Here is a 22,846-nt window from a genome sequence, read left to right on the forward strand (position 1 = left end):
TGCTCTCTGGGCTGCCTGAAATTGCATCGCATGCTCATCTGTCTCCATCCTGCAAGTACTATCAAAAACTGTACCCCACTTCATAGGGCTTCATAGTGTCCCTGACCACACACACACACACACACACACACACACACACACTTCATGCAAGAGGACTTTACTTTTTCTTTGACAGGTTTTTGGCCCACTGGGTCAAATCGCCATCTCTCCACCGGCACCTGGAGTTAACAGAGCTGGAGAGGGTTCTGATGTAAATGCTATAAGGCAGATTAGCTCTCCTTTTTGTTGGGATGGATTTGGAAGGTAGGGTAGGGTGTATTATTTATGAATTCTCCTTCCTCTTACTTGAGTAAGTTTCGTGTCTAGTTTAGTAGAGTTAAAAATATATATACCATCCTTTGCAGCATAAAAGACGGATACTTGTGACAAAGCTGTGTAGCTTTCTATAATTATCCAGGATGCCTTTGGCAGACTGGATTACCCCACTAAACCAAATAACAAGACAGAAGTCTGTAATGTAAAAATGTAAAAATTGTGTTTACTTACATAAAGTTGCAGGCTTGATTCAAGCGGAAAATAGCAGTGAAACGAGTCAGGCAAAATATCTTTCTATGTTACAAAATACATGGTTTGGGTAAAAGATGGTGCCTCTCCTCAAGAGGGCACAGACCGTGCACCCTACCCCTACAGCTACATGACAAAAAAAGAGACTGTTCCTAAGATGGGAGGAAGTGGTAAGAATTATCTTCCTATTTTTACCCGGGCAAACAGAGGATATGACCTCACAGAGTGCCCTCTCTAGGAATGCACAAGGAACTCCATGTGTCCTAACCCTTTGCTCACCTAGCAAACGAATTTTCTATTTTGATTGGAGCATCATTTTCTCACTCTGTAGTCGTTTCTTTTGATTACTCTTCCTTGCTTTTACATGGGATGACTAGAGCATTCACGTGGTTCTTTCTCTGCTGTCCCCCCACCTTGAGAGAACCAGCCAGGGGGTCTGTAAGGCTGGGTGTGTTGACTCATGCTGAGCCTCTCTTGGTTCCCTTTTCCCGGGAGACCTCACAGGCATATTTGGGTGGCAATGGCATCATGGCACGAAGAGTAAGGCTTGCAGGATGGCGTCCATCCTTTCACTCAAAGCCCGTTTTCCCCACAGGTGGTTTGACAAATCCTTCACGCTGATTGTTTACCGCAATGGGAAGTCTGGCATCAATGCAGAGCATTCGTGGGCTGACGCCCCCATTGTGGCACATCTCTGGGAGGTAAAAGCCCAACTTTAGGATGGGGTGGGAGGGGTGAAGGACTGAGAGCCAGGACTCCTGGATCCTCTGAAGGTGAGCTCTAAGGGGTGGGGGGCTTGGGGCAAGAGGTGCAAGGATGAAAAGCAAAATAGTTCTCACCTGGACGCTCTTTTCCCCCCACCCCACAGTACACCATTGCCACAGATGCATTTACGCTGGGGTACGATGCTAACGGGAACTGCAAAGGGGACATGGATTCCAGCATCCCCCCGCCCCAGAAATTACAATGGGATATCCCACCAGAGGTGAGTGCAGAGAGGTATTGGGACAAGAAAAACTGAGGCAGGTGAGCTTGGCTGGGGAAGGACAACATGGATCCATGGGAGTAAAGGTAAAGCCAAAGGACCTCTGGATGGTTACGTCCAGTCAAAGGCGACTATGGGGTTGCGGCGCTCATCTCACTTTCAGGCCGAGGGAGCCCGTGTTTGTCCATGGACAGCTTTCCGGGTCATGTGGCCAGCATGGCTAAACCGCTTCTGGCACAACGGAACATCATGATAAAAACCAGAGGGCACAGAAATGCTGTTTACCTTCCCGCCACAGCGGTACCTATTTATCTACTTGCACTGGTGTGCTTTCGAACTGCTAGGCTGGCAGGAGCTGGGACAGAGCAACGGGAGCTCACCCCGTCGCAGGGATTCGAACCGCCGACCTTCTGATCGGCAAGCCCAAGAGGCTCAGTGGTTTAGACCACAGCACCACCCACGTTGAGTAGCCTAAGCTCAGCTGAGGAAGTGCCAGTGAACACAGATGTGGTTATGAGCAGTGTGGGAGCTTGGAGATGCCCAAGAGAGATGGAGGTTTCTTCCTTCTGTTACTGTTGCAGTATGCTAAGGGTACATACAGACACGGCAGCCATCTCCATCTTTTCTGTTGAGGTGAGCATGGCTTTCACCCATCTTTACTGTTTCTGAGGTTTTTGCTGCAGGACTGGCTGCAGATAGTAGTCCCTGGCTGATGGCCAGTTCTATACAATGTGAGCTGGCTGATGACAGCTGTATTCCCTTTTCCCCTCCACCCAGAGCATTTTTCAGTGTTTCATTGGCAGATCGTGCTTTTAAAATGAACAAGTGTCACTGTAACAATCGTGCATTTATCCATTCACTGGAAGATTGGGGATGGACAAAGCTTGTCCTTATCTTCAAAAAGATGGGGCAAAGCAGGTCCTGGAAAATCAGCAGCTGTCATTGTTGAAACTGGGCAAACATCTAGAGGAGATGATTAAGCAGTCAGTTTGTGAGCATTTAGAAAAGAACGCGTCGATTATTAGGAGCCTGCTTTAGTTTACGGATAACAAATCATTCAAAATTAATCTTATCTCTTTTTTTGATACTTGCTAATTTGGTAGATCATGGGAATGCTGTGGACACAGTATACCTTGATTCCAGGAAGACATTTCACAAGGTCTTGTTGCAAGATGGTAACATGGGCTAAGTTAGATTGGGTGGATCCACATCTGGCTGAACAACCATAGCCAATGTATTTAAAATACAGTCGTACATTGGATCTTGAATGCCGCAAACCCGGAAGTGAGTGTTTGCGAACATTCTTTGGAACCCAAACGTCCAATGAAGCTTCCAATTGGCTGCAGGAGCTTCCTGTAGCCAATCGGAGGCAGCGCCTTGATTTCCAAACGTTTTGGAAGTCGAGCGGACTTCTGCTTCCGAGGTAAAGGTAAAGGGACCCCTGACCATTAGGTCAAGTCATGATCTCCACTCTGGGGTTGCAGCGTTCATCTCACTTTACTGGCTGAGGAAGCCGGCGTATAGCTTCCGGGTCATGTGGCCAGCATGACTAAGCTGCTTCTGGCGAACCAGAGCAGCGCACGGAAACGCCGTTTACCTTCCCGCTGGAGTGGTACCTATTTATCTACTTGCACTTTGATGTGCTTTCAAACTGCTAGGTTGGCAGGAGCAGGGACCAAGCAACGGGAGCTCACCCCGTCACGGGGATTCGAACCGCCGACCTTCTGAACAGCAAGTCCTAGGCTCTGTGGTTTAACCCACAGCGCCACCCGCTTCCGAGGTACCACTGTACAATAAAACAGTTTCAAAATGCATTAAAACTGTTTCAAAAAACTAAGAGTAGTCAACCAAAATCACAAAAAATGCATAAGCTGCGTGCTGAAAATGCACATCTCAAGCGTCAAAGGTAAAAAATGCTGCAAAGAGAGCAACTCCATCTGGAATTGTGTTGAGCACCATCTCACCTGGCAGGTGAGCCCTGACCGTTGGTTACTGCTTCCCCTACTGTCTGCTCTGTGTCCTCATTGCCTCCTGTTGTTCCCCTTTTGTCCACAGTGCCAACAGGTAATCCTGCAGTCCTTGTCCGTGGCCTTGGCCCTGGCTAATGACATAGACTTCAACGCCTTCCCCTTCAAGGAATTTGGAAAAGGCCTCATCAAGAAGTGCCGCACCAGCCCAGACAGCTTCATCCAGCTCTGCCTTCAGCTCGCACATTTTCGGGTATGTCGCTTGGCGAGATGAAGGTGCAGGGAGGCAGGCAGGCAAGCAAGCAGGCAGAGTCCCTAGGCTTGGCTGGCCCCCAAAGCGTCACAACCACCAGCCAAATGCACGGGAGCCAAAGCCTCTTCTCCCCAAGCCAGTACATGGAACTGGCGGAAATGACTGGCAGAATCCGAGACCAGGGAGAAGAGTCGGTAGAAGAAGATTGGAAGAAATTTAAAGTCTATTTACAGAAACATTGTAAAATCAAGGAATGTTAGGGGGAGGTTGGAATGAAGCGAAGTGGTTTTAGCAATAATGTTATTAAGAGATATGTAAAAATGGATTGGTAACATGCAAAAAATGTAAAGTTATAATACACTATGATAAAGCATTAAGATAAATGCAAAAAGGGTAAGGACTTGCTGAAACAACTATTGAACCATAATACAAAAGAGGGAGGTGTGAGGAGGTCAGGGAAATAAGTAAATGAAAGATAAGACACGGAAAGACTGAAATGTTTTTAATTGTTATTTTATTTTATTTTTTGTATTTTGTACTTTTTGTTTTTTTGTTTTTTTCCTTCCTTTTTTCATCTTTGTAATTGTCTTGAAACTTTAATAAATATCATTAAAAAAAAAAAAAAAACAGACTGGCTGGTAGGTCTGGTGAGGTTTTTTTCCCCATCAGTAGGAACCAGCCGGAGCTGTTTATTACTGTATTTTTCACTCTATAGGACGCACTTTTCCCCCTCCAAAAATTAAGGGGAAATCTGTGTGCGTCCTATGGAGCGAATGCAGACTCCTTGGCTTCAGCGATAGCAACGCGAAGCCTCTGAAGCGCAGAGGGAGCATTCCGGAGGCTTCGCGTTGCTTTCACTGAAGCCGGGAGAGCAAGACTCCTGGCTTCAGCCAAGCGGGAGGAGAAATGGAAGGGGCTCCGTTTCTCCTGCCGCTTCACTGAAGGGGCGCTGAGCAGAGAGGGGGAGAATTTTTTTTTCTTGTTCCCCCTCTCTAAAACAAGGTGCGTCCTATGGTCAGGTGCGTCCTATAGCGCGAAAAATACAGTACTTTTAAAAGCTTTCATAGAATCATAGAATTGTAGAGTTGGAAGGGACTCCAGGGGTCATCTAGTCCAACCCTCTGCAATGCAGGGATCTCCACTAGATCATACATTACATCCAACCTCTGCTTAAAAACCTCCAGCGAAGGAGAGTATGTTAAGTATAAAAAAGGACCCCTGGATGGTTTAAGTCCAGTCAAAGGCGACTGTGGGGTGCGGCGCTCAGTATAATTAATGTTTAATTGCACACCAAAATGGAAAATGCCCATATGTGTATTGCTAAGGGTTTGACACTGGAAAATTTCATTGAGGTATACTAAAGTTAGGAAGAGCTCTCTAAGCTCCTAGATGGATTGACAATTAACTGTTGATGTTCTCTGCTCTTTCACGTGGTGTTTGACTTTAGATCACATGAGTAAGGTATTTAGCTGCAAATCACCATTTTGAAGGGCCTTTTGTTCCCAATCACAGTGTGATAAAGATGTTCAAAGGAGTCTTTTCAGGAGAGAGAAACAGCTCCAGGCTAATGGAGGCTATAGAGATTTTAGGTCTGTTTGGAGTAATCTAATATCACTAAGGTGAACCTATAGTCTGACAAGCATATGTCTTATGAAACTATTTGGATGTGTCATTATCTGTTTCTGTACCTATTTTGAAGAAAATTCTGTAAAGCTTCAAAATCATATTTATGTGCCTGGGCAATTTTTATTCCAGGAGGAATCTTTTTATGCATCCATTTGCTTCAAGCTGTACAGTATTAATATCTGCAATAGAGTACACCACCTCTCTTGTGATTGTATGGATGGGATAATTTGAGTTCTGTGATTTTGTGATGACAACTCAGCTTCCCCTGGCCTAGCAGGGATGTTGTTCTGTGCTCACAATTTATGGCAGCTGCACTATAGCTTAAGGTAAAGGTAAAGGGACCCCTGACCATTAGGTCCAGTCGTGACCGACTCTGGGGTTGCGGCGCTCATCTCGCTTTATTGGCCGAGGGAGCCGGCATACAGCTTCTGGGTCATGTGGCCAGCATGACTAAGCCGCTTCTGGCGAACCAGAGCTGCGTACGGAAACGCCGTTTACCTTCCCACCGAAGCGGTACCTATTTATCTACTTGCACTTTGACGTGCTTTCGAACTGCTAGGTTGGCAGGAGCTGGGACCGAGCAACGGGAGCTCACCCTGTCGCAGGGATTCGAACCGCCGACCTTCTGATCGGCAAGTCTTAGGCTCTGTGGTTTAACCCACAGCGCCACCCGCATCCCTTGCATTATAGCTTAGCTATAGATTAAATCTTTTCCCATCTCACTCCACCCACAGATCCAGAGGCAAGCCTGTACCCTATACTCAGCCAAGCATTCCTCTCTCTCTATTTTTAGGACAAGCAAAAGTTCTGCCTCACCTACGAGGCATCCATGACCCGTCTCTTCCGGGAGGGCCGCACAGAAACAGTCCGTTCCTGCACCATTGAGTCATGCAACTTTGTCAAGGCCATGATGGATCCCACCCAGAATGTAAGTCTTGAAATGCAGCCTTTGCCAGAGGAATCAGATCCAAAATTTCGTGTACGTTAAGAATAATCCAGCCTTCTGGAATGAAGTCAGCAAAATGGTCAGATTTGCATAAATGAGCCACGCTTTAATGTTTTCAGTACAGTGGTACCTTGGGTTACATACGCTTCAGGTTACATACGCTTCAGGTTACAGACTCCGCTAACCCAGAAATAGTACCTCGGGTTAAGAACTTTGCTTCAGGGTGAGAACAGAAATCGTGCTCCAGCGGCGCGGGAGCAGCAGGGGGCCCCATTAGCTAAAGTGGTGCTTCAGGTTAAGAACAGTTTCAGGTTAAGAATGGACCTCTGGAACGAATTAAGTACTTAACCCGAGGTACTACTGTGCTCAGTTTCTACTCCTTGCCTCTTTTTTTTTTCCTTGCAAAATTTTCGATTTTATATTTTAAAGTTTGGGATCAGGGATTGACATAGGAGACCATAGCATGAGGATTAGGAACTGCTCTTCCATACACACAGTGCCACTTCAGATGCCGTCTATCTTCTAAGTGCCAATTCTAGTTCAACAAGGACTAGAAACTTGATACTAAGTGGGAGGCAGCTGTTCTTGGGAGTTAGGCCAATACCACCAGATTAGATGCTCTGCTGGATGTTGTGACTTTCGCCATCCAGATTCCCAGTGTCCTTACTACCAAATAGATGCATGGGACCCTGATAGGGAGGAAGGAGCAGTGTGTGCTTACACCATAGACACCTGGTGAGCCCCTCTGGGGAAGGCATTTCACAATTGGGGTGCCACCACGGACAAGGCCCTGTCACCAGTAGCCACCCATTTTCCCCTCGCCTGGGGAGGGGTCAGTGGAGAAGAGCCTCTTGTGGGTTGGCCACATGGGGAGAGGTGATCCTTCAGGTCAATAGGAAAGGAGGAATCAGCAGTGGATAGAAAATGTGGAAGGTGCAACATAAGCTTTTCTCAGCATCTTCATCTGCTGTTCATACCCAGGATGGCACAAGGTTACGTCTGTTGCGCGTGGCAGCTGAGAAGCACCAGAACCTTTACCGGCACGCCATGACAGGTGCTGGCATTGACAGGCATCTCTTCTGTCTGTATGTCGTCTCCAAATATCTCGGACTAGACTCCCCCTTTCTGCGCGAGGTAAGTGTTGTCGAGTCAGGTGTGTGTGTGTGTGTGTGTGTGTGGTGCTAGGGTAAAGGTAAAGGGACCCCTAACCGTTAGGTCCAGTCATGGCCGACTCTGGGGTTGCGGTGCTCATCTCGCTTTATTGGCCGAGGGAGCCAGTGTACAGCTTCCGGGTCATGTGGCCAGCATGACTAAGCCGCTTCTGGCGAACCAGAACAGCGCACAGAAACGCCGTTTACCTTCCCGCCAGAGCAGTACCTATTTATCTACTTGCACTTTGACGTGCTTTCGAACTGCTAGGTTGGCAGGAGCAGGGACCGAGCAACGGGAGCTCACCCTGTCACGGAGATTCAAACCGCCGGCCTTCTGATCAGCAAGTCCTAGGCTCTGTGGTTTAACCCACAGCGCCACCCGCGTCCCAGGGTGCTAGGGTAGATGTATGTAAAAGTAAGGCTAGGGAACGTGGGCGTGGTCAGCGATGTTTTTATTCCCAGGGTATATTTTGAACCAATCAGGATTGTTAAAGTCCCCACCTGAAACATTCTTGCCCAATCGAAGAAAAGCAAGAAATTGGCTTCACTGCTGTTGATTGGAATTACCTTGTTTGTTTTTAACAAGAAATACTACCTTTACTGAGGTTTTTTTGCTTGCTCTGGTTCCTTTTCCCAGGAGTTTTAAAACATGCCATGGCTGCTCTATCCAGAGGTGTTACCAGTCACGTATCTGCCTTGGTCATTTTTTGTTAGTCATCCACATTGATATTTTGCATTTTGGTCTTTAATCAGTGTTGAATTTCACTGCCAACACAAGGTGTGAATCGTGCATGCTCGAATTTGTTGTCTGGGTGGGTCATGGCATACTTGAAACGCTAGCGAGTCTGCTTATTTTTCCACTTTCCATGGGGCACCCAGCAATTTGGGGACATGTTGACTCATACAGCTGACTGGTTCAAATTTCAGTCTTCCGGAGAGTTTGGGAACCCCTTGCTAGGATGTGAAGAACCGCAAAGAATCCGAAGCAGAGATTTGCCAGTGTGGTGCTTGCTGGCACACGCGACTTTTTCTGGTGCTTGCAGGGTCGCATTTCCCTGTTGGATTTAGGCTTGAAAGAAGCATTTTGTGGTAGTCAGTAGAGCAGGATGCAGTGGTGGTGGAGACCCATGGCAGCTTCTACATTTTGCAAATGTGCCTGTGAGCAGAAAAAGGTTTGACAACCCCATATCTAGAGTCAGGTGAAGGATAGGTAAAGATAAAGGGACCCCTGACCATTAGGTCCCACGTGGCCGACTCTGAAGCTGCAGTGCTCATCTTGTTTTATTGGCCGAGGGAGCCGGCGTATAGCTTCCAGGTCATGTGGCCAGCATGACTAAGCCACTTCTGGCGAACCAGAGCAGCGCACGGAAACGCCGTTTACCTTCCCGCCGGAGGGGTACCTATTTATCTACTTGCACTTTGACGTGCTTTCAAACTGCTAGGTTGGGAGGAGCAGGGACCGAGCAACGGGAGATCACCCCGTCGCAGGGATTCGAACCGCCGACCTTCTGAACAGCAAGTCCTAGGCTCTGTGGTTTAACCCACAGCGCCACCCGCGTCTCTCAGGTGAAGGATAGGCAGGTGCAAAAAGGGTTGGAAACACAAATCTTCACCCTGAAGGCGTAACTTATTTGTTGAAGCAGCAGCTAGGCAAAACCAGATGTTATCTGGGTGACGGTGTGGTCCAGCCCATCAGCTGAGACGGAAGAAAATGCAGTGGTAGGGCTTACGATAGGCGAGCGACAGGGAGGACTGTTTTGTGAACCTGCCCTCATCCACGGATTCTCCCCTAGAAATCCTCCTCACCATAAGTCAGTTCCACCCTACACCCTGGCCAGGCATGTTTCAGAAGTTTACCAAAGTTTTTTTTTAAAAAGAAGGATCTATGGGAGTGGTATTTGCTGGGATGCACTAGAAGCAGGGGAAGATTTAATCCAACACTCGTCTCACCAGTTTCCCCATGTCAGCAGCTTCTGTGCAAGAGTCGCCGCTAATGGTGCATGTCAGGTCGGGCTTGCTGTGTGTGCAGAACTGGGACTGTTTCTGAGCAATGTGCACACATGTCTCAGAGAGGTGCGGCCTTCCCTCACCTAGGTGGCAGCAGGAGGCTGTTGCCCCAGTGAAGGGAATAGGAGAGATCCTCACCATTGGTTCCTGCTAGGGTCGTCTTCCCCTGAAATGTTGAGGGCTAGAACCTTGCTTATCAAAAACAAAATCTGGAAAGCTGGTGGTCACAGGCATCCAGGTGTGCTGACATCCCAATCCTACAGCTCACAGGGTGAGTGGTGTAAAAAGCAAGCCTATGGTGAGGAAACTGGGTGATGGCCAATAGGTTCCAGGAACCCTCTTTTTGGGGGGTGATCCGTGAGTTTGCTGGGTCCTGAGTGAGCACCCAGTGGGGGGGTGGGGCTCCTGGGCGAGAGCCAGGAGCCTGAGAAGTGCTAGGTGGGGACATGTATCAGAAGAGGAAACTTTATGTACATATCTGTTTATCAGTCATTTGCATTGACGGTTTAATTGTGTGCCTTTGCTGCTGCTGTTTTTTTTAGCTTGGAGTTAGCTTGGAGATAACTTTAAGCAGTACAGTCATACCTCAGGTTACAGAAGCTTCAGGCTGCGTTTTTTCGGGTTACGAACCAGCCAAAACCCGGAAGGTTATTTCCAGGTTTCGGCGGTCGCGTATGCACAGAAGCGCTAAATCACAACCCACGCGGGTGCAGACACGCTGCTGTGGGTTGCGAACGTGCATCCCCCACGGATCACGTTCTCAACCCGAGCGTCCACTGTATAGGCAGGGTCTTGATAAATAAAAATAAATAGTGTTGCTGATCCTAGCAATGCATAAGAGGACCAGTTTGGGCTGAGGAGTCACAGGCCCTTCTGAAAGATACTGTTTTGAGGGGAGAGGTTCTGTGGGGAGCAGCAAGGGTGGGGTGGGGGAGAGGGTACCCATTGTGGCAGAACCCCTCACCCGTTTGATCCTCGGCCCCTTTCTTTCCTCTGCCAGGTGCTGTCTGAGCCATGGCGACTCTCCACCAGCCAGACTCCCATTCAGCAGCTGGAGCTCTTTGACCTCCAGAACCACCCAGACTACGTTTCTTTTGGGGGTGGATTTGGACCGGTGAGTAGACTGTCTCGCCAGAGTGGTGCATGCTCTGGTTATCTCCCGCTTGACTACTGCAATGCGCTCTATGTGGGGCTACCTTTGAAGGTGACCCAGAAACTACAATTAATCCAGAATGCAGCAGCTAGACTGGTGACTGGAAGTGGCTGGCGAGCCCACATAACACCCCTCTTGAAAGACCTACATGGGCTCCCAGTACGTTTCCAGGCACAATTCAAAGTGTTGGTGCTGACCTTTAAAGCCCTAAATGGCCTTGGCCCAGTGTACCTGAAGGAGCACCTTCACCCCCCATTGTTCAGCCCAGACACTAGGGTCCAGCTCCGAGGGCCTTCTGGCAGTTCCCTCTCTGTGAAAAATGAGGTTACAAGGAACCAGGCAGAGGGCCTTCTCGGTAGTGGCACCCGCCCTGTGGTACGCCCTCCCACCAGATGTCAAGGAAACAAAGAACTATCTGACTTTTAGAAGACATCTGAAGGCAGTCCTGTTTAGGGAAGTTTTTAATGTTTGATGTTTTATCATGCTTGTAATATTATGTTGGGAGCTGCCCAGAGTGGCTGGGGAAACTCAGATGGGGGGGGTATAAATAAATAATAATAGTTGTTGTTGTTATTTATTAAGGCCAGGCCTCCAGGGTTCTCTGGGGGGTATGGTGGAAAGTGGTGTCCGAGTGACTTAGAGCTGATGGTCTGAGAGCCAGCACTCTCTTGCATCCTCTGGGAACTCTGCTCTGTCGGATGTGGGAGAGGACAGAGGTCTAAGATCCGAGTTTCTTTCTCAGGCTGTTTTTCCCCTTTCTCTGCACCCCTGGGCAGGTCGACGACGACGGTTATGGTGTGTCGTACGTCATCGTGGGCGAAGATCTCATAAACTTCCACGTGTCATGCAAATTCTCCAGCAAGGAGACGGTAAGTGTGTGCCGGGAGGGGCACATAAGCCATGCTGGAATGTTAGGGTGCCTCAATGGATGGTTAGCAGGCAGGGCTTGGTAGGCAGTGAGCTTCTTACAAGCTGCCTGTATCGTCTGCAGGGAGGCACTGGCTCAGGGAATATTTTGTCACAGACTGGTTGGCTGCGGAGCAATGGTGCGAGGAACCAGCTAGGGAACCACCAAGGGAAGAAGGTTCAGAGTTTGGGGAGTGGTAGTGGGACAGCAATGATTGGTGAGAGGGAGAAGAGGGAGCAGATTGGGAGCAGGAGGAGTCAGAAGCTGAAGGGGTGACAGGGCTTAGTGAGAAGGGAGAGTCTGTGGCAGAGAGAAGCCAGAAGCAGACGGAGAGTGGGATGAGGAAGGCCAAGAGGCAGAGATGAGTGAGGCTGGTGAAGAGTAATGGGTATCTCCTCCTGCAACTAGCTCCCCTTCCCCTTGGTGTCCCAGGACCAGGAGAGGCATGAAGTGAGAGTAGCAAAGGCAGGCACACAGATGCAGTCTCAGAATGCTTGGGGGGAAACCCTGGAGAGGAGGGGACTTAGACAGCTGTGCAAGTGGCGGAGAGAAGTCCAGAATCAGAAGACAGAGCTGAAGCAGGAGAAGAATCTGGCTGGTGAAGAGTTCCAGGTGTCTTCCCCCTCCTGCTGCAAACAGCTTCCCTCCCCTTCGGTCTCCCAGAACTAGTAGAGGCATGAAAAGGGCGGAGGAGTTAGCTTCACATGGGCATAATCTCAGATTGCATGGGGGAAACCCTGAAGAGGGGATTTGGGCAGCTGTGGGAAGGCAGGGATCTTCCGTCTTCAACTGTTTCATGGGGGCAAGACGTATCAAAGAAGAGTTGCTGTGCTCATTAGGCCTGATACTCCTGTTTTTGCTAATGAAGAGTTAACTCCAACTTGCTCAGCGTGGTTTACTGCTGCCTCGCTCCTGTCTGATTTCTCCCTCGGCTTAGATTGCTTAGTAACTCTTGGTTACTCTTCCCTTGGTTTTTCCCACTGCTTACTTGCTTGAGTCATCTGGAGGGATAACTGGGGCAACTTGCTCTCCTTTTTCGGAGCAAGAAACTTTCCACACCAGATTTTCCATTTTTTTAAGTAAGCTCAGGCTTTGAAATATTTTAGGCGTGTCGAGTTCCCCGATCTCACCTCCCCTCCCCTGCTTCTTTCTCCAGGACGCACACCGGTTTGGACTTAACATCCGAAAGGCCATGGTGGATGTCTTGGCCCTTTTCCAACTGGACAAAAACTCCCCCGCCGGCCGTGGCCAGTGACTGAATAAACGCCAGCGGGATTTACACAGCCAGCTCCCCAGACACACTTTGGAGTGTGTGTGTGTTTTCTGTCCTCTGATCCGCAGGAACATTTTGAAGTGGGGGATGAAGAGGGGTCGGGCCTGCCTGAGGACTCCCACAAGGACAATGGATGGGCACGCTCCTCTTCCGTTCTCGGATTTGGGAGATTTGGACCCTGTGCCGGATGCCACGTAGGCAAACGACCCTCTCCCTCTGCTCAGCATCTCCCTGCTTTTGGGTTGGTAGAAGTCTAAAACGGGTTGCGGCTGGTAGCAAAATCTTGCTTCTTGAAGGGCACATGTGTGGATGGAGGACCGTGGTTCACTTAGAACAGAAGAGTTTGGCTCTTGGGGAATCTTAAGTGCTCCCATTGCAGCCATCGCAGGGTGTTTTAAAAGCAGCAGTTCCCCTTCCTCTTCTTCTCTCCAGCAGCTAAGAAGCTCTTTTCCTTGCCTGCTCCAGCCACTTCCACCCACAGCAGCTGGGCTGCGTCCCCTTTCTAGCATTTCCCATTCAAAGGATTCCTTCCCTGTGTCTGCCACTGACCCTCTATTCCCCTGAGGCACTGCGGATGGGGTGATGGGTGATATTTAGAGGGGGACCCCCTCTCCAGGATCCAGGAATCCCCACAAAGTTGGTGTGGGGAGGGAAAGTTGGTCTTAATTTATTGCAGGGTTTTGTACGCCTCTGGGGAAATTTGAGTTGCGAGGAGCGGCAGAAGAACAACGGGTGGGTCTTTTGTTTCGTTTCGTTTCACTAGCGTCACAGACCTGAATAAAACCACAGGGCGGGAGATCTTACAAAACAGAATCGCTTGTGGCCTTTTGTCAACTGGGAGGTGACGGCCGGTGCAGGTTGTCAGCTGCGGCTGGGGGGTGGCGTGAACCGAGAGGAGGGACAGAGCAGCCCAAGCTCGGGGGGGGGGGCAGTATGTTGCCCCATTTAGCATTTTCTGCTTCCAGGAAGCGTGTGGCAGAATGTGGCAGCTTGCAGCTTCTGTCCCAAGAGAATGCTGCTTGCCATTCCGTTCCGTTTTGCAATTCAGGCTTAGTTTGAAGCCAAAGGCCTGTTTTCAATGCAAGGTCTGGATGTTGCAATATGTGAAATGGAATGTTAGTGCCTAAGATAAGGGAGGATGGGGTGAGGAAGTGAGGGCCCTGTTCCTTTTATTACAGTAGAAGAGCGTAAAATGGAGGGCTGTGATTCAGTGAGAAGAGTTTGAGGTTCTATTGCGTTACTTTAAGCAGCTATGGCTTCCCCACATAGAATCCTTGAAACTGTAGTTTAAGGGTGCTGAGAGTTGTTAACGAAGACCCCAACGCTCCTCAAAGAGCTGCAATTCCCAGCGTGCTTTTACAATCAATCTCTCTTCCCAGGGAGCTCTGAGAAGTGTATCTCTCCAAGTACAGGGGTCTTCTAACAACACTCAGCACTCTTAGCAAACTACAGTTCCTAGGACTCTTTGTGGGGAAGCCATGGAATAATTAAAGTGGTGTGTGCTTTATATGCTGTATTTTTTGCTCTATAAGACGCACCAGACCATAAGACACACCTAGTTTTTGGAGGAGGAAAGCAAGAAAAAAAATATTCTGACTCTCAGAAGCCAGAACAGCAAGAGGGATCACTGTGCAGAGAAAGGAGCAATCCCTCTTCCTGTTCTGGCTTCTGGGATAGCTGCGCAGCCTGCATTTGCTCCATAAGACACACACACACATTTCCCCTTACTTTTTAGAATGGAAAAAGTGAGTCTTATAGAGCAAATAATACGGTACCTCCGATGCTGCCTAAATCTTGGGAATTCTGGGTTCTTCTAGGCTGCCATCACTGGCAGTGAAGGATATTTAGAAGCAGTGTTTGCCTTTGTGCAATTACAGCACAAAGCAGGTTGGAAGTATGAGCGTGTTGGGTGTTTGGAACTAGACACAACTGCTTCGTATGTGCCCAAATGCTCAGATTTACTATCCGTTGCAGCTGCCAGGAGAAGTGCTTGCACTGGACCTCACCACACTGCCTCGCCTTCTGAGAACGCAAGTTCGTAGCAAAACACATCCTTCAGGTCTCTCAACGTCCACGTGAAACTCTACTTGGTTCACATGTGCCGAACCAGCTTTCGAAAAGGTGGTCTGCTGCCTTCATAGGAGGCAATGGTGGGGAAAGCCATTCCTGCAGAGGGAATGTGACAGTTCTCATGCGTGTGTGACAGTTCTCATGCTTACTTGACAGCTCAGGTGCAGAGCTGGGTCTCTCTGCGAGGTATCTCAAGCAAAGGAAAACAGGTCCACGTTTCGACTCCTTCCCCAGACACTGTGAATGGAGCAAACTGTATACTGTGCGAAATTCAGAGGCCCAAACTGCATATTGCGAGAAAGATGGCAATTGCAGGCTGTGCTCTTTTTCGAAGAGGAAAAGCCACTCTCAGTGGGAGCAAATTAGACAGGGAGAAGCAATGAGTGTTAAGTTATTCACCACTCCACATTTGCCCTCAACTGGACCCCCTGGCAGTGTTTAAAATGCATGCTCCCTGTGTTGGAAAATGAGGCACAGGGCAAAGGCCGCTGGGGATTTGGAGCAGGGCAGCAGCAAGCAGAGGGAGACAGAAGCATGCAACCCTCACCTGCAGCTTCTCTTATCTTGCTCCATGCATCTACACCTCCCCACAACTTCCCTTGCTATTCTTCCATTCCCTTGCCTCCCGCCTCCCATCCTCCCGCATTGAGCTGTGGTCTGCTGGAATAAAAATGTATGCACCCAGCACATAGGGCCAGATTCAACTAACCCCAACCCAATGGTGCCACGGGGCTTCCGCCACCCTGCTACCCTTGTGTCTCCCCCAAATTCATGCTGGGGGGGGGGGGAGAACCCCCCAGAAAGCCAGCAGGAGGGAAAGATGGGAGAGCACTCTGTCTTGGAAAGTGGAAATGCTTATGCTTGACAGCAAATGATCAAATCATAAAGACGCACTGAATTCCACCCGTAAATTCTACAGCCAGTTCCTCGGCTGGCTCCCTCCAGACTCTGCTGTGGAGCAAATACAAAAGAGGTCCCTCTCTGGTTCCTCCCCTGAAGCCGCTCCCTGGCTTCCAAACAGACGAGGTAGACAGCTTTTAAGTCACAGCCATCTCTCTTTTATTGGGGGTCACGATTTAATTCGGAAGGGCAGGAGTTCCGCTTGGCGAGGCTTACAGAGGAAGTGGTGGAGGCCGCTGGGGACTGGGGCCCTCCCTCCTGGGAGACCAGGGACAGCTGCGAGTGGAGGGAACTCAGCTTGTTCTGGAGGTAATCCAGGGCAGTGCCTTTATCCCTGCAAGAAAGGAGAAGGAGAAGCATTTGAGATGGCTGCTTAGGGTTATAGACCCACAACCTGCCATTCTGTGTGTGTCCCCCACCACCGGATCCTGGCTGATAGGCAGCCTTACTAACCAGCACCCAGTCATGAGCTGTTTGGGTCCCTCCTGCCCCATCATTTGAGCCTGTCATTTAACCGCAACCATGCATGAGTTTTGCTGTGCACTGGTGCAGGGAGCCTGAACTCTCCCGCTCAGCCCTTCCCTTAGCTGAGCAGCGAAACAAACCGCATAGTGGCTGGCTTTTACCATCACATCCGAACCGGCACTTGTGGCTTGCTTTTATTTCTAAACAAACCACAACCCGAAGTCGAGGTTTGCTTTTCAGTATCCCATTGGTGGTTTCTTTGGCGAGAACGAACCACAAGCGCTGACTCAGGCGGCCACTCTGTGGTTTGGCTTTCCTAACTCAGCTGATGGGAAGAGCAGAGTGGGAGAGAGAGCGTCCCACACATTGAAAGCACTCGACCCCAAGGAATCCTGGGAACTGTAGCTGCGAACAGTGCTGGGAACCATCACCCTGTGAGGAGTAAACGACAGCTTCCAGGATTCTGTGCGAGCATCTGCATGCTTTAAATTTTGAGTGGGTGTAGCCTATGTGGAAAGCTAAGCATTATCCTAAACAACCACCACCCAAGTTAGGTTTAGCTACATGCAGTAAAAATCATTTGGTTAGGTTTAGCTACATTAAGTAAAAATCATTTGGTTAGTCGGTTAAAATGTCTTCAATCAGCTGATAGCCCTAATTAATGCATTTACCCTTGGATGGTGGTGGTGATGATGATGATGATGATGATGATGATGATTAATACCACATCTATCTGGCTGGGTTTCCCCAGCCGCTCTGGGCGGCTCCCAACAGAATGTTAAAAACACAATAAAACATCAGACATTAAAAACTTCCCTAAACAGGACTGCCTTCAGATGTCTTCTGAAAATAAGTTAGTTGTTTATTTCCTTGACATCTGATGGGAGGCCGTTCCACAGGGTGGGTGCCACTACCGAGAAGGCCCTCTGCCTGGTTCCCTGTAACCTCACTTCTCGCAGTGAGGGAACCGCCCTTGGAGCTGGACCTCAGTGTCCAGACTGAACAATGGGAGTGGAGATGCTGCTTCAGGAATACTGGGCCGAGACACCATCATGGTGGAGGAGGAATTTTGCAAGGGTTTGGGTCCAGGATCAGGGAGTTCCATGGGCCTGTAGAATGTGCAAGGCAGAGCAGGCACTGTCTGTAGAGCTCCCCCCCCCCCTTGCTTACTCACTCTGTGGCGATCTTGGTCCGCTCCAGATAGTTCTTGGCTCTCAGGGCATCATCCTGGGCCAGGCGTACATTCGAACTCAGGGCGTTTGCTCGTGCGCGAGTGTCCACAGCCGTGTGTTCCAGATCCTGCCTCCCAGTGACCAGAGCAATTGGGAGTTGGGTAAAAGAGAGAGAGAGAGAGAAGGAAGGACTACAGAGCCATCACCCAACCAGGGTAGGGGCAAGCCAGCAATTTAGGGCTGCCAGCGGTCACCACCAACTACAGCTGTCGATTTGGCGAGCCATACCAGCTTGCTATGCTTTGGCTGTTAGGAGATGGTGATAGGACAGGAGTCCACTTGGAAACGGCAGAGGTAATTCAGTAGGAAGTTTACTGAGCCTCTCATGTTTCTCCAGCACCCCCTGGTGGCTGTGCATGATCCTAAAGCAATGGGATGCCAGCTGAGGATGAGAAAATCAGGTGCACAGGGCCACTGCAAGGTAGCAGCTGATATGTCAAAAGGTTGCCGACCAAGATAATTTGGTATCAAAAGATGCAGCTGCCAGCTACAGCTAGGGGCTGCTGGTCTAGCAAGCTCTGCCACCTGTCTCATTCGGCCATAAATGAGGGGCAGAAGTAAGTTTGGTATTTGCTGCAAAGGACATTTTGCATGTCCCATATTGGTTTTTTCAGCAGCCAGGTATGTGCTGCTGAGAATATGAGCCCAGGCGCCGCCTCCCAGGGCACATACTAGCTTGTGTTGAGCACCGAGCGCATGGCTCAGGTTATTTTAAGGAAGGCTGTATGGGCCTGCTTCCTTCAAGGGGGCTAGCAGCATGGGCGAGAGGCACCCATGGCAACCACAGAGGCCTCCATCTCTGGTGCAGCCAGGGTAATGCGCTGCAGCCGAAAAGGAGCCGTGTGAAAAAGCTGTGCTTGGGGGATTGGGAACCCCAAAAGGCACTAGGTAAAGGGTAAAGGGACCCCTGACCATTAGGTCCAGTCGTGACCGACTCTGGGGTTGCGGCGCTCATCTTGCTTTATTGGCTGAGGGAGCCAGCATACAGCTTCCGGGTCATGTGGCCAGCATGACTATGCCACTTCTGGTGAACCAGAGCAGCACACAGAAACGCCATTTACCTTCCCGCCAGAGCGATACCTATTTATTTACTTGCACTTTGACGTGCTTTCAAACTGCTAAGTTGGCAGGAGCTGGGACCGAGCAATGGGAGCTCACCCGTCGCGGGGATTCAAACCGCTGACCTTCTGATCGGCAAGTCCTAGGCTCTGTGGTTTAACCCACAACGCCACCCGTGTCCCTAATAAAGGCACTAATAAGGGCTAAAACGAAACACTGTTCTTTAAAACAGGTGGCAAAGCCACAGGCGACAGGTGCCCCCGGAAATGATTTTGGTGGCCACCTAAGAACTACCCCCACCCTACCTCTTCACCCCCCCAAAAAACCCCTTGCATTCTATTTTTTTATTTTAAAAACCACTTCCTTTTTTATTGCTCCTATACATCTCCCACTGTGATGTCAGAGGTTTTTTTTTAAAGGCCCCTCAGTTCGCCTCCCTCTGTTGTAAAAATTGTTTAAATATTTTTATACCGACTGCTCCCATAGGTACCCAATGGCACACCTTGCTATACAGGTCTATTATGAAGTTCCAGTAGGACTTCCTACCAGGTAAGTAAGAATCAGGCTGCAGCCTCGATGCATTTGTTTGATGCTTGGAGCCACCTTGTAAAAGATCTGGCTGGAAAGTTGAGCTGCTAAATGCCACTTTCCGGTTGTCAAGGCTGAGGGAGAATTTAGCACCTCCCCAATTCAAGTCCTACAGGCAGGGGGTGGCTGGCCTGTGACCCTCCAGCAATTGCACAAAAAGGTACAACTCCCCATTGGCTTCAGCCAGCGCAGCCAGTGGCCGAGGATGAAGGGAGACAGTAGCTCAGCATCACCCAGAAGGCAACAGGCTAGCCACTGTGCCACCAGTGCTTGGCAATTTCACTGGCTTGACACCTATTGCTGGAAGGGAAACAAAAACGCTCTCTCCCTTTAGGCTTGCTGGGGATGATGGGAGTTATAGTCCAAAATTACAGAGGGCAGAGCTACATTTCTCTTTGTTTCAGGCACCCATTGTTCAACTTCCAGAACAAGATGCAACTGCTGAGAGTATACGTACACAAACACATTTCCCTTCTGTAAAGAGACCCCTGTTTTGCTTTCCAGGAAACCTGAAGCTTGCACACAGAAAGAAGGGTATATGGCCAGGGAATGAAACATTTCCGAAATATAAAATGTAAATTCATCTCACACACCCCAAACCCTGGAATTTTAAGGGGTGAGAAGTCGATAACTTTTCCTTTGTTTTAATTCCCACCCCTTTCCCCTGCTAGAAGGAATATCCTTTTTCAAAGATGTAAGGCCACTATTATTTCTATGGAAACCAGAGAAAAACGAGAAAAAGAGCGGTGCAGCGGAGGAGGCAGTCGCCCAGTAAGTGGCTACAGGAAAAGCAGTAGCCCTACAGGCTATGAGAGCAGGCCCAGCCCTGGAGGAGATGGCCTTTTTCACAGGCAGGTGGCCCTGGGTTCAATCGCGAACTCTTGTTAGTTCAGGGCATCCCAGGTAAATCAGAATGGGGAGAAGACCTTTTTGCCCAGAGACCTTGGAGAGCTGCTGTCCGCCAGAGTTGACAATACTAGGCTCGTATGTAAAGCAGCTTTCTGGGGAGTGAGCCCACCACAGAGGGGGGAGGGATCCACTTGAGCCCAGATCTCTGGAGGTCCAGGGCCATCTTATCTGGCCCCAGGGCAGAAGAATGCTCCAGCAAGGCTGCACTCTGGAATCTTTTTATTGGGGGTGGGGTGCGGGGTGCAGAGGGATCACGGTACCATTATCTTCTTCTGCAAGCGCTGGCAGCTGGGGCATGGGCCCGGGGGGAACGGCCTCTGCTTCAGCTCTTCCAGGACGGGCGCCATGGCATGCTCGACCATCTGTCTCAGCGCGTCCGTGTTCACAAAGCTGTAGCTGTGGCCGGGAGAGAAAAGATGGAGCAGGGTTCATGCAAGGACAAGAGGTCGGGAGCCCCTTCCCTTCTCCTATCCTGCGCTCCCTGAAGGATCTCTGCCTGCTTAGGTTAAAAAAAAGGGGGGGGAGGCAGTCATGGCCACAGATCTAGATGGCTTTAAAAGATGGTTAAGGCAAACTGCATGGTGGTGGCTATCGACATCTACCAGCCAAGATGGTTGGAGGCTTCAACGCTCCTGAAAACCAGTTATGGACTCATAGAATCGTAGAATAGGAAGGGACCCTGAGGATCGTCTATAGCCCAACGCCCTGCAATGCAGGAATATGCAGATGTCCCATATGGGGAATCGAACCTGCAACCTTGGCGTTATCAGCACCACGCTCCAGCCCACTGAGCTATGCAGGCTGATTAGATGGGTACAGGCCCACTCAGGGAGGATAAGGTTGTGGCGGCTATAGATTGCCTTTGGATATCAGTTGCAACTCTGTTTAGGGAAGTTTTTAATGATTGATGTTTTAATGTATTTTTAATATCTGTTGGAAGCCGCCCAGAGTGGCTGGGGAAACCCAGCCAGATGGGCAGGGTACAAATAATAAAGTATTCTTATTCTTATTCTTATTCTTATTACTACTACTACTACTATTATTACTATTATTATTATTATTATTATTATTATTATTGCTGGGAACAGCAAATGGGGAGAGTGCTGTTGTGCTGCGGTCCTGATTGCAAGCTTCCCATCGCCATCTGTTTGGCCACTGCATTGTGGCTGCAGGACTGGGCGGTCCACTGGTCTGATCTAGCAAAGCTCTTCCTATCTCTAGAAGCACAGACCAGGGAAATAATCAGCCGCTTAAGGCACAGTGGTTTGGTCTCCTCTTAGTACTTCCAAACATACATACCAATACCAGGAAGACTGGAGGTTTGTTGGTTCATTATTTTTGTGAAGAAACAGAAGCAAGCATCCAAATCTTAACACCTGATTTTGCAGGAAACTGCCAAGTCTGTTCTGAAGCTCTGGCGGCAGCCAATTCTAACATGAGCCTGCATGCTTGTGTACTATATTGCCCCCTTCTCTTCCGTGAATTTCCAGTGATCTTGTGATACTGAGCGCGTTTGTGGCCCTGCCGCTACGCTGCTCCAACGTATAACATGCGTGTGGTGAGAGTCTGCCACCGCTATATCATTTGAACCAGCGGTTCTCAACCTGCGGGTCCCCAGATGTTGTTGGACTACAACTCCCATCATCCCTGAGCTCTGGCCTTGCTAGCTAGGGGTGATGGGAGTTGTAGTTCAACAACATCCGGGGACCCACAGGTTGAGAAAGGCTGATGAACGGTCTTGGAGCCCTTCCACCAATATGCTGTGCCCAGCCTCCTGCCCACACTTATCCCAGGTTCGGCATCCTTGCTCCTGGCTTGGCTTGCATTCCCCCATCCTGACCCCCCCCTCCACCCTTGTGTGTCTCTGAAGCCAGCACCTGGAACATCTGGCACAGCTAGCAGGGTGCCTGTCGGGTGTCTCCAGGGGCTTGAGTGCTGAGAGGTGCCTTGACACATCCTCCATGAGCGACTTCACTTGCCACAGGCCATCCAGGTCAGCGCGGAGCTGGGTGAGAGACACAGACGTCCGCTTGGCCCTGGAACAGGAAGATAGGGGAAAACTGGTGATATTTTAGGGAGCAGGCTAGCAGGCGGGGCCCATGACTTACATCATAGGAGCCTACACAACACAAAACACTGTTGCTGCTGTATGTAGGTTTTATTTTATTTGTTTTTTATCTTATATTTTGGGACGCGGGTGGTGCTGTGGGTTAAACCACAGAGCGTAGGACTTGACGATCAGAAGGTCGGCGGTTCGAATCCCCGTGAGCTCCTGTTGCTCGGTCCCTGCTCCTGCCAACCTAGCAGTTCAAAAGCACGTCAAAGTGCAAGTAGATAAATAGGTACCGCTCTGGCGGGAAGGTAAACGGCGTTTCTGTGCACTGCTCTGGTTCGCCAGAAGCAGCTTAGTCATGACCCGGAAGCTGTGCGCCGACTCCCTCGGCCAATAAAGCGAGATGAGCGCCGCAACCCCAGAGTCGACCATGACTGGACCTAATGGTCAGGGGTCCCTTTACCTTTACCTTATATTTTGGAAATGTATGCCCAGTTTTTTCCCCTTTAATTTTTTCTGGGGCCAAGAGAGTGGGGCCCTAAGCTATAGCTTGTTTAGCTTATACGTAAATCCGGCACTGACCAGCATCCAGGAATCACATCCCCGTGGTGAGGAAGGGCCAGAGACCCTAGCCCAGAGGTCAGCAACCTTTTTCAGCCCTGGGCCGGTCCAACGTCCCTCAGACCATGTGGTGGGCCGGATTATATTTTTTGGGGGAAAATGAACGAATTCCTGTAC

At 49.6% G+C, this 22,846-nt stretch overlaps 2 protein-coding genes and 1 long non-coding RNA gene across 16 annotated transcripts in view; 2 read left to right on the top strand and 1 right to left on the bottom strand.

Moving 5' to 3' along the window:
* CPT1C (carnitine palmitoyltransferase 1C) overlaps positions 1 to 12,860 on the top strand; it is a 52,064-nt gene extending 39,204 nt beyond the window's left edge. For all 6 annotated transcript variants that reach the window (XM_081837809.1, XM_081837811.1, XM_081837807.1 and 3 more), the window contains 8 exons: positions 1,160 to 1,265; positions 1,433 to 1,549; positions 3,605 to 3,769; positions 6,189 to 6,323; positions 7,323 to 7,475; positions 10,500 to 10,613; positions 11,429 to 11,521; positions 12,716 to 12,860. In XM_081837809.1, the coding sequence (XP_081693935.1) occupies positions 1,160 to 1,265; positions 1,433 to 1,549; positions 3,605 to 3,769; positions 6,189 to 6,323; positions 7,323 to 7,475; positions 10,500 to 10,613; positions 11,429 to 11,521; positions 12,716 to 12,814 (982 nt within the window). In that variant the 3' untranslated portion in view covers positions 12,815 to 12,860. The remainder of the gene's footprint in view (positions 1 to 1,159; positions 1,266 to 1,432; positions 1,550 to 3,604; positions 3,770 to 6,188; positions 6,324 to 7,322; positions 7,476 to 10,499; positions 10,614 to 11,428; positions 11,522 to 12,715) is intronic.
* On the top strand, positions 7,482 to 9,360 carry LOC309328343. Its single transcript, XR_014150798.1, has 2 exons — positions 7,482 to 8,644; positions 8,831 to 9,360. It is a non-coding gene; the product is annotated as an uncharacterized lncRNA (long non-coding RNA).
* Positions 12,861 to 15,937: 3,077 nt separating the features above from the next.
* The window catches only part of TSKS (testis specific serine kinase substrate), a 28,829-nt gene continuing 21,920 nt past the window's right edge, over positions 15,938 to 22,846 (bottom strand). For 8 of the 9 annotated variants that reach the window (XM_081837891.1, XM_081837889.1, XM_081837888.1 and 5 more), the window contains 4 exons: positions 21,933 to 22,091; positions 20,316 to 20,451; positions 17,442 to 17,566; positions 15,938 to 16,136 (listed from right to left, as the gene is read on the bottom strand). In XM_081837891.1, coding sequence (XP_081694017.1) covers positions 15,962 to 16,136; positions 17,442 to 17,566; positions 20,316 to 20,451; positions 21,933 to 22,091 — 595 coding nt within the window. In that variant the 3' untranslated portion in view covers positions 15,938 to 15,961. Of the gene's footprint in view, positions 16,137 to 17,437; positions 17,567 to 20,315; positions 20,452 to 21,932; positions 22,092 to 22,846 lie in introns of all 9 variants that reach the window. The other variant, XM_081837890.1, reaches the window with a different exon arrangement.

This window comes from Podarcis erhardii (genome assembly GCF_964252035.2).
Source record: "Podarcis erhardii genome assembly, chromosome: 13".
NCBI lineage: Eukaryota > Metazoa > Chordata > Lepidosauria > Squamata > Lacertidae > Podarcis > Podarcis erhardii.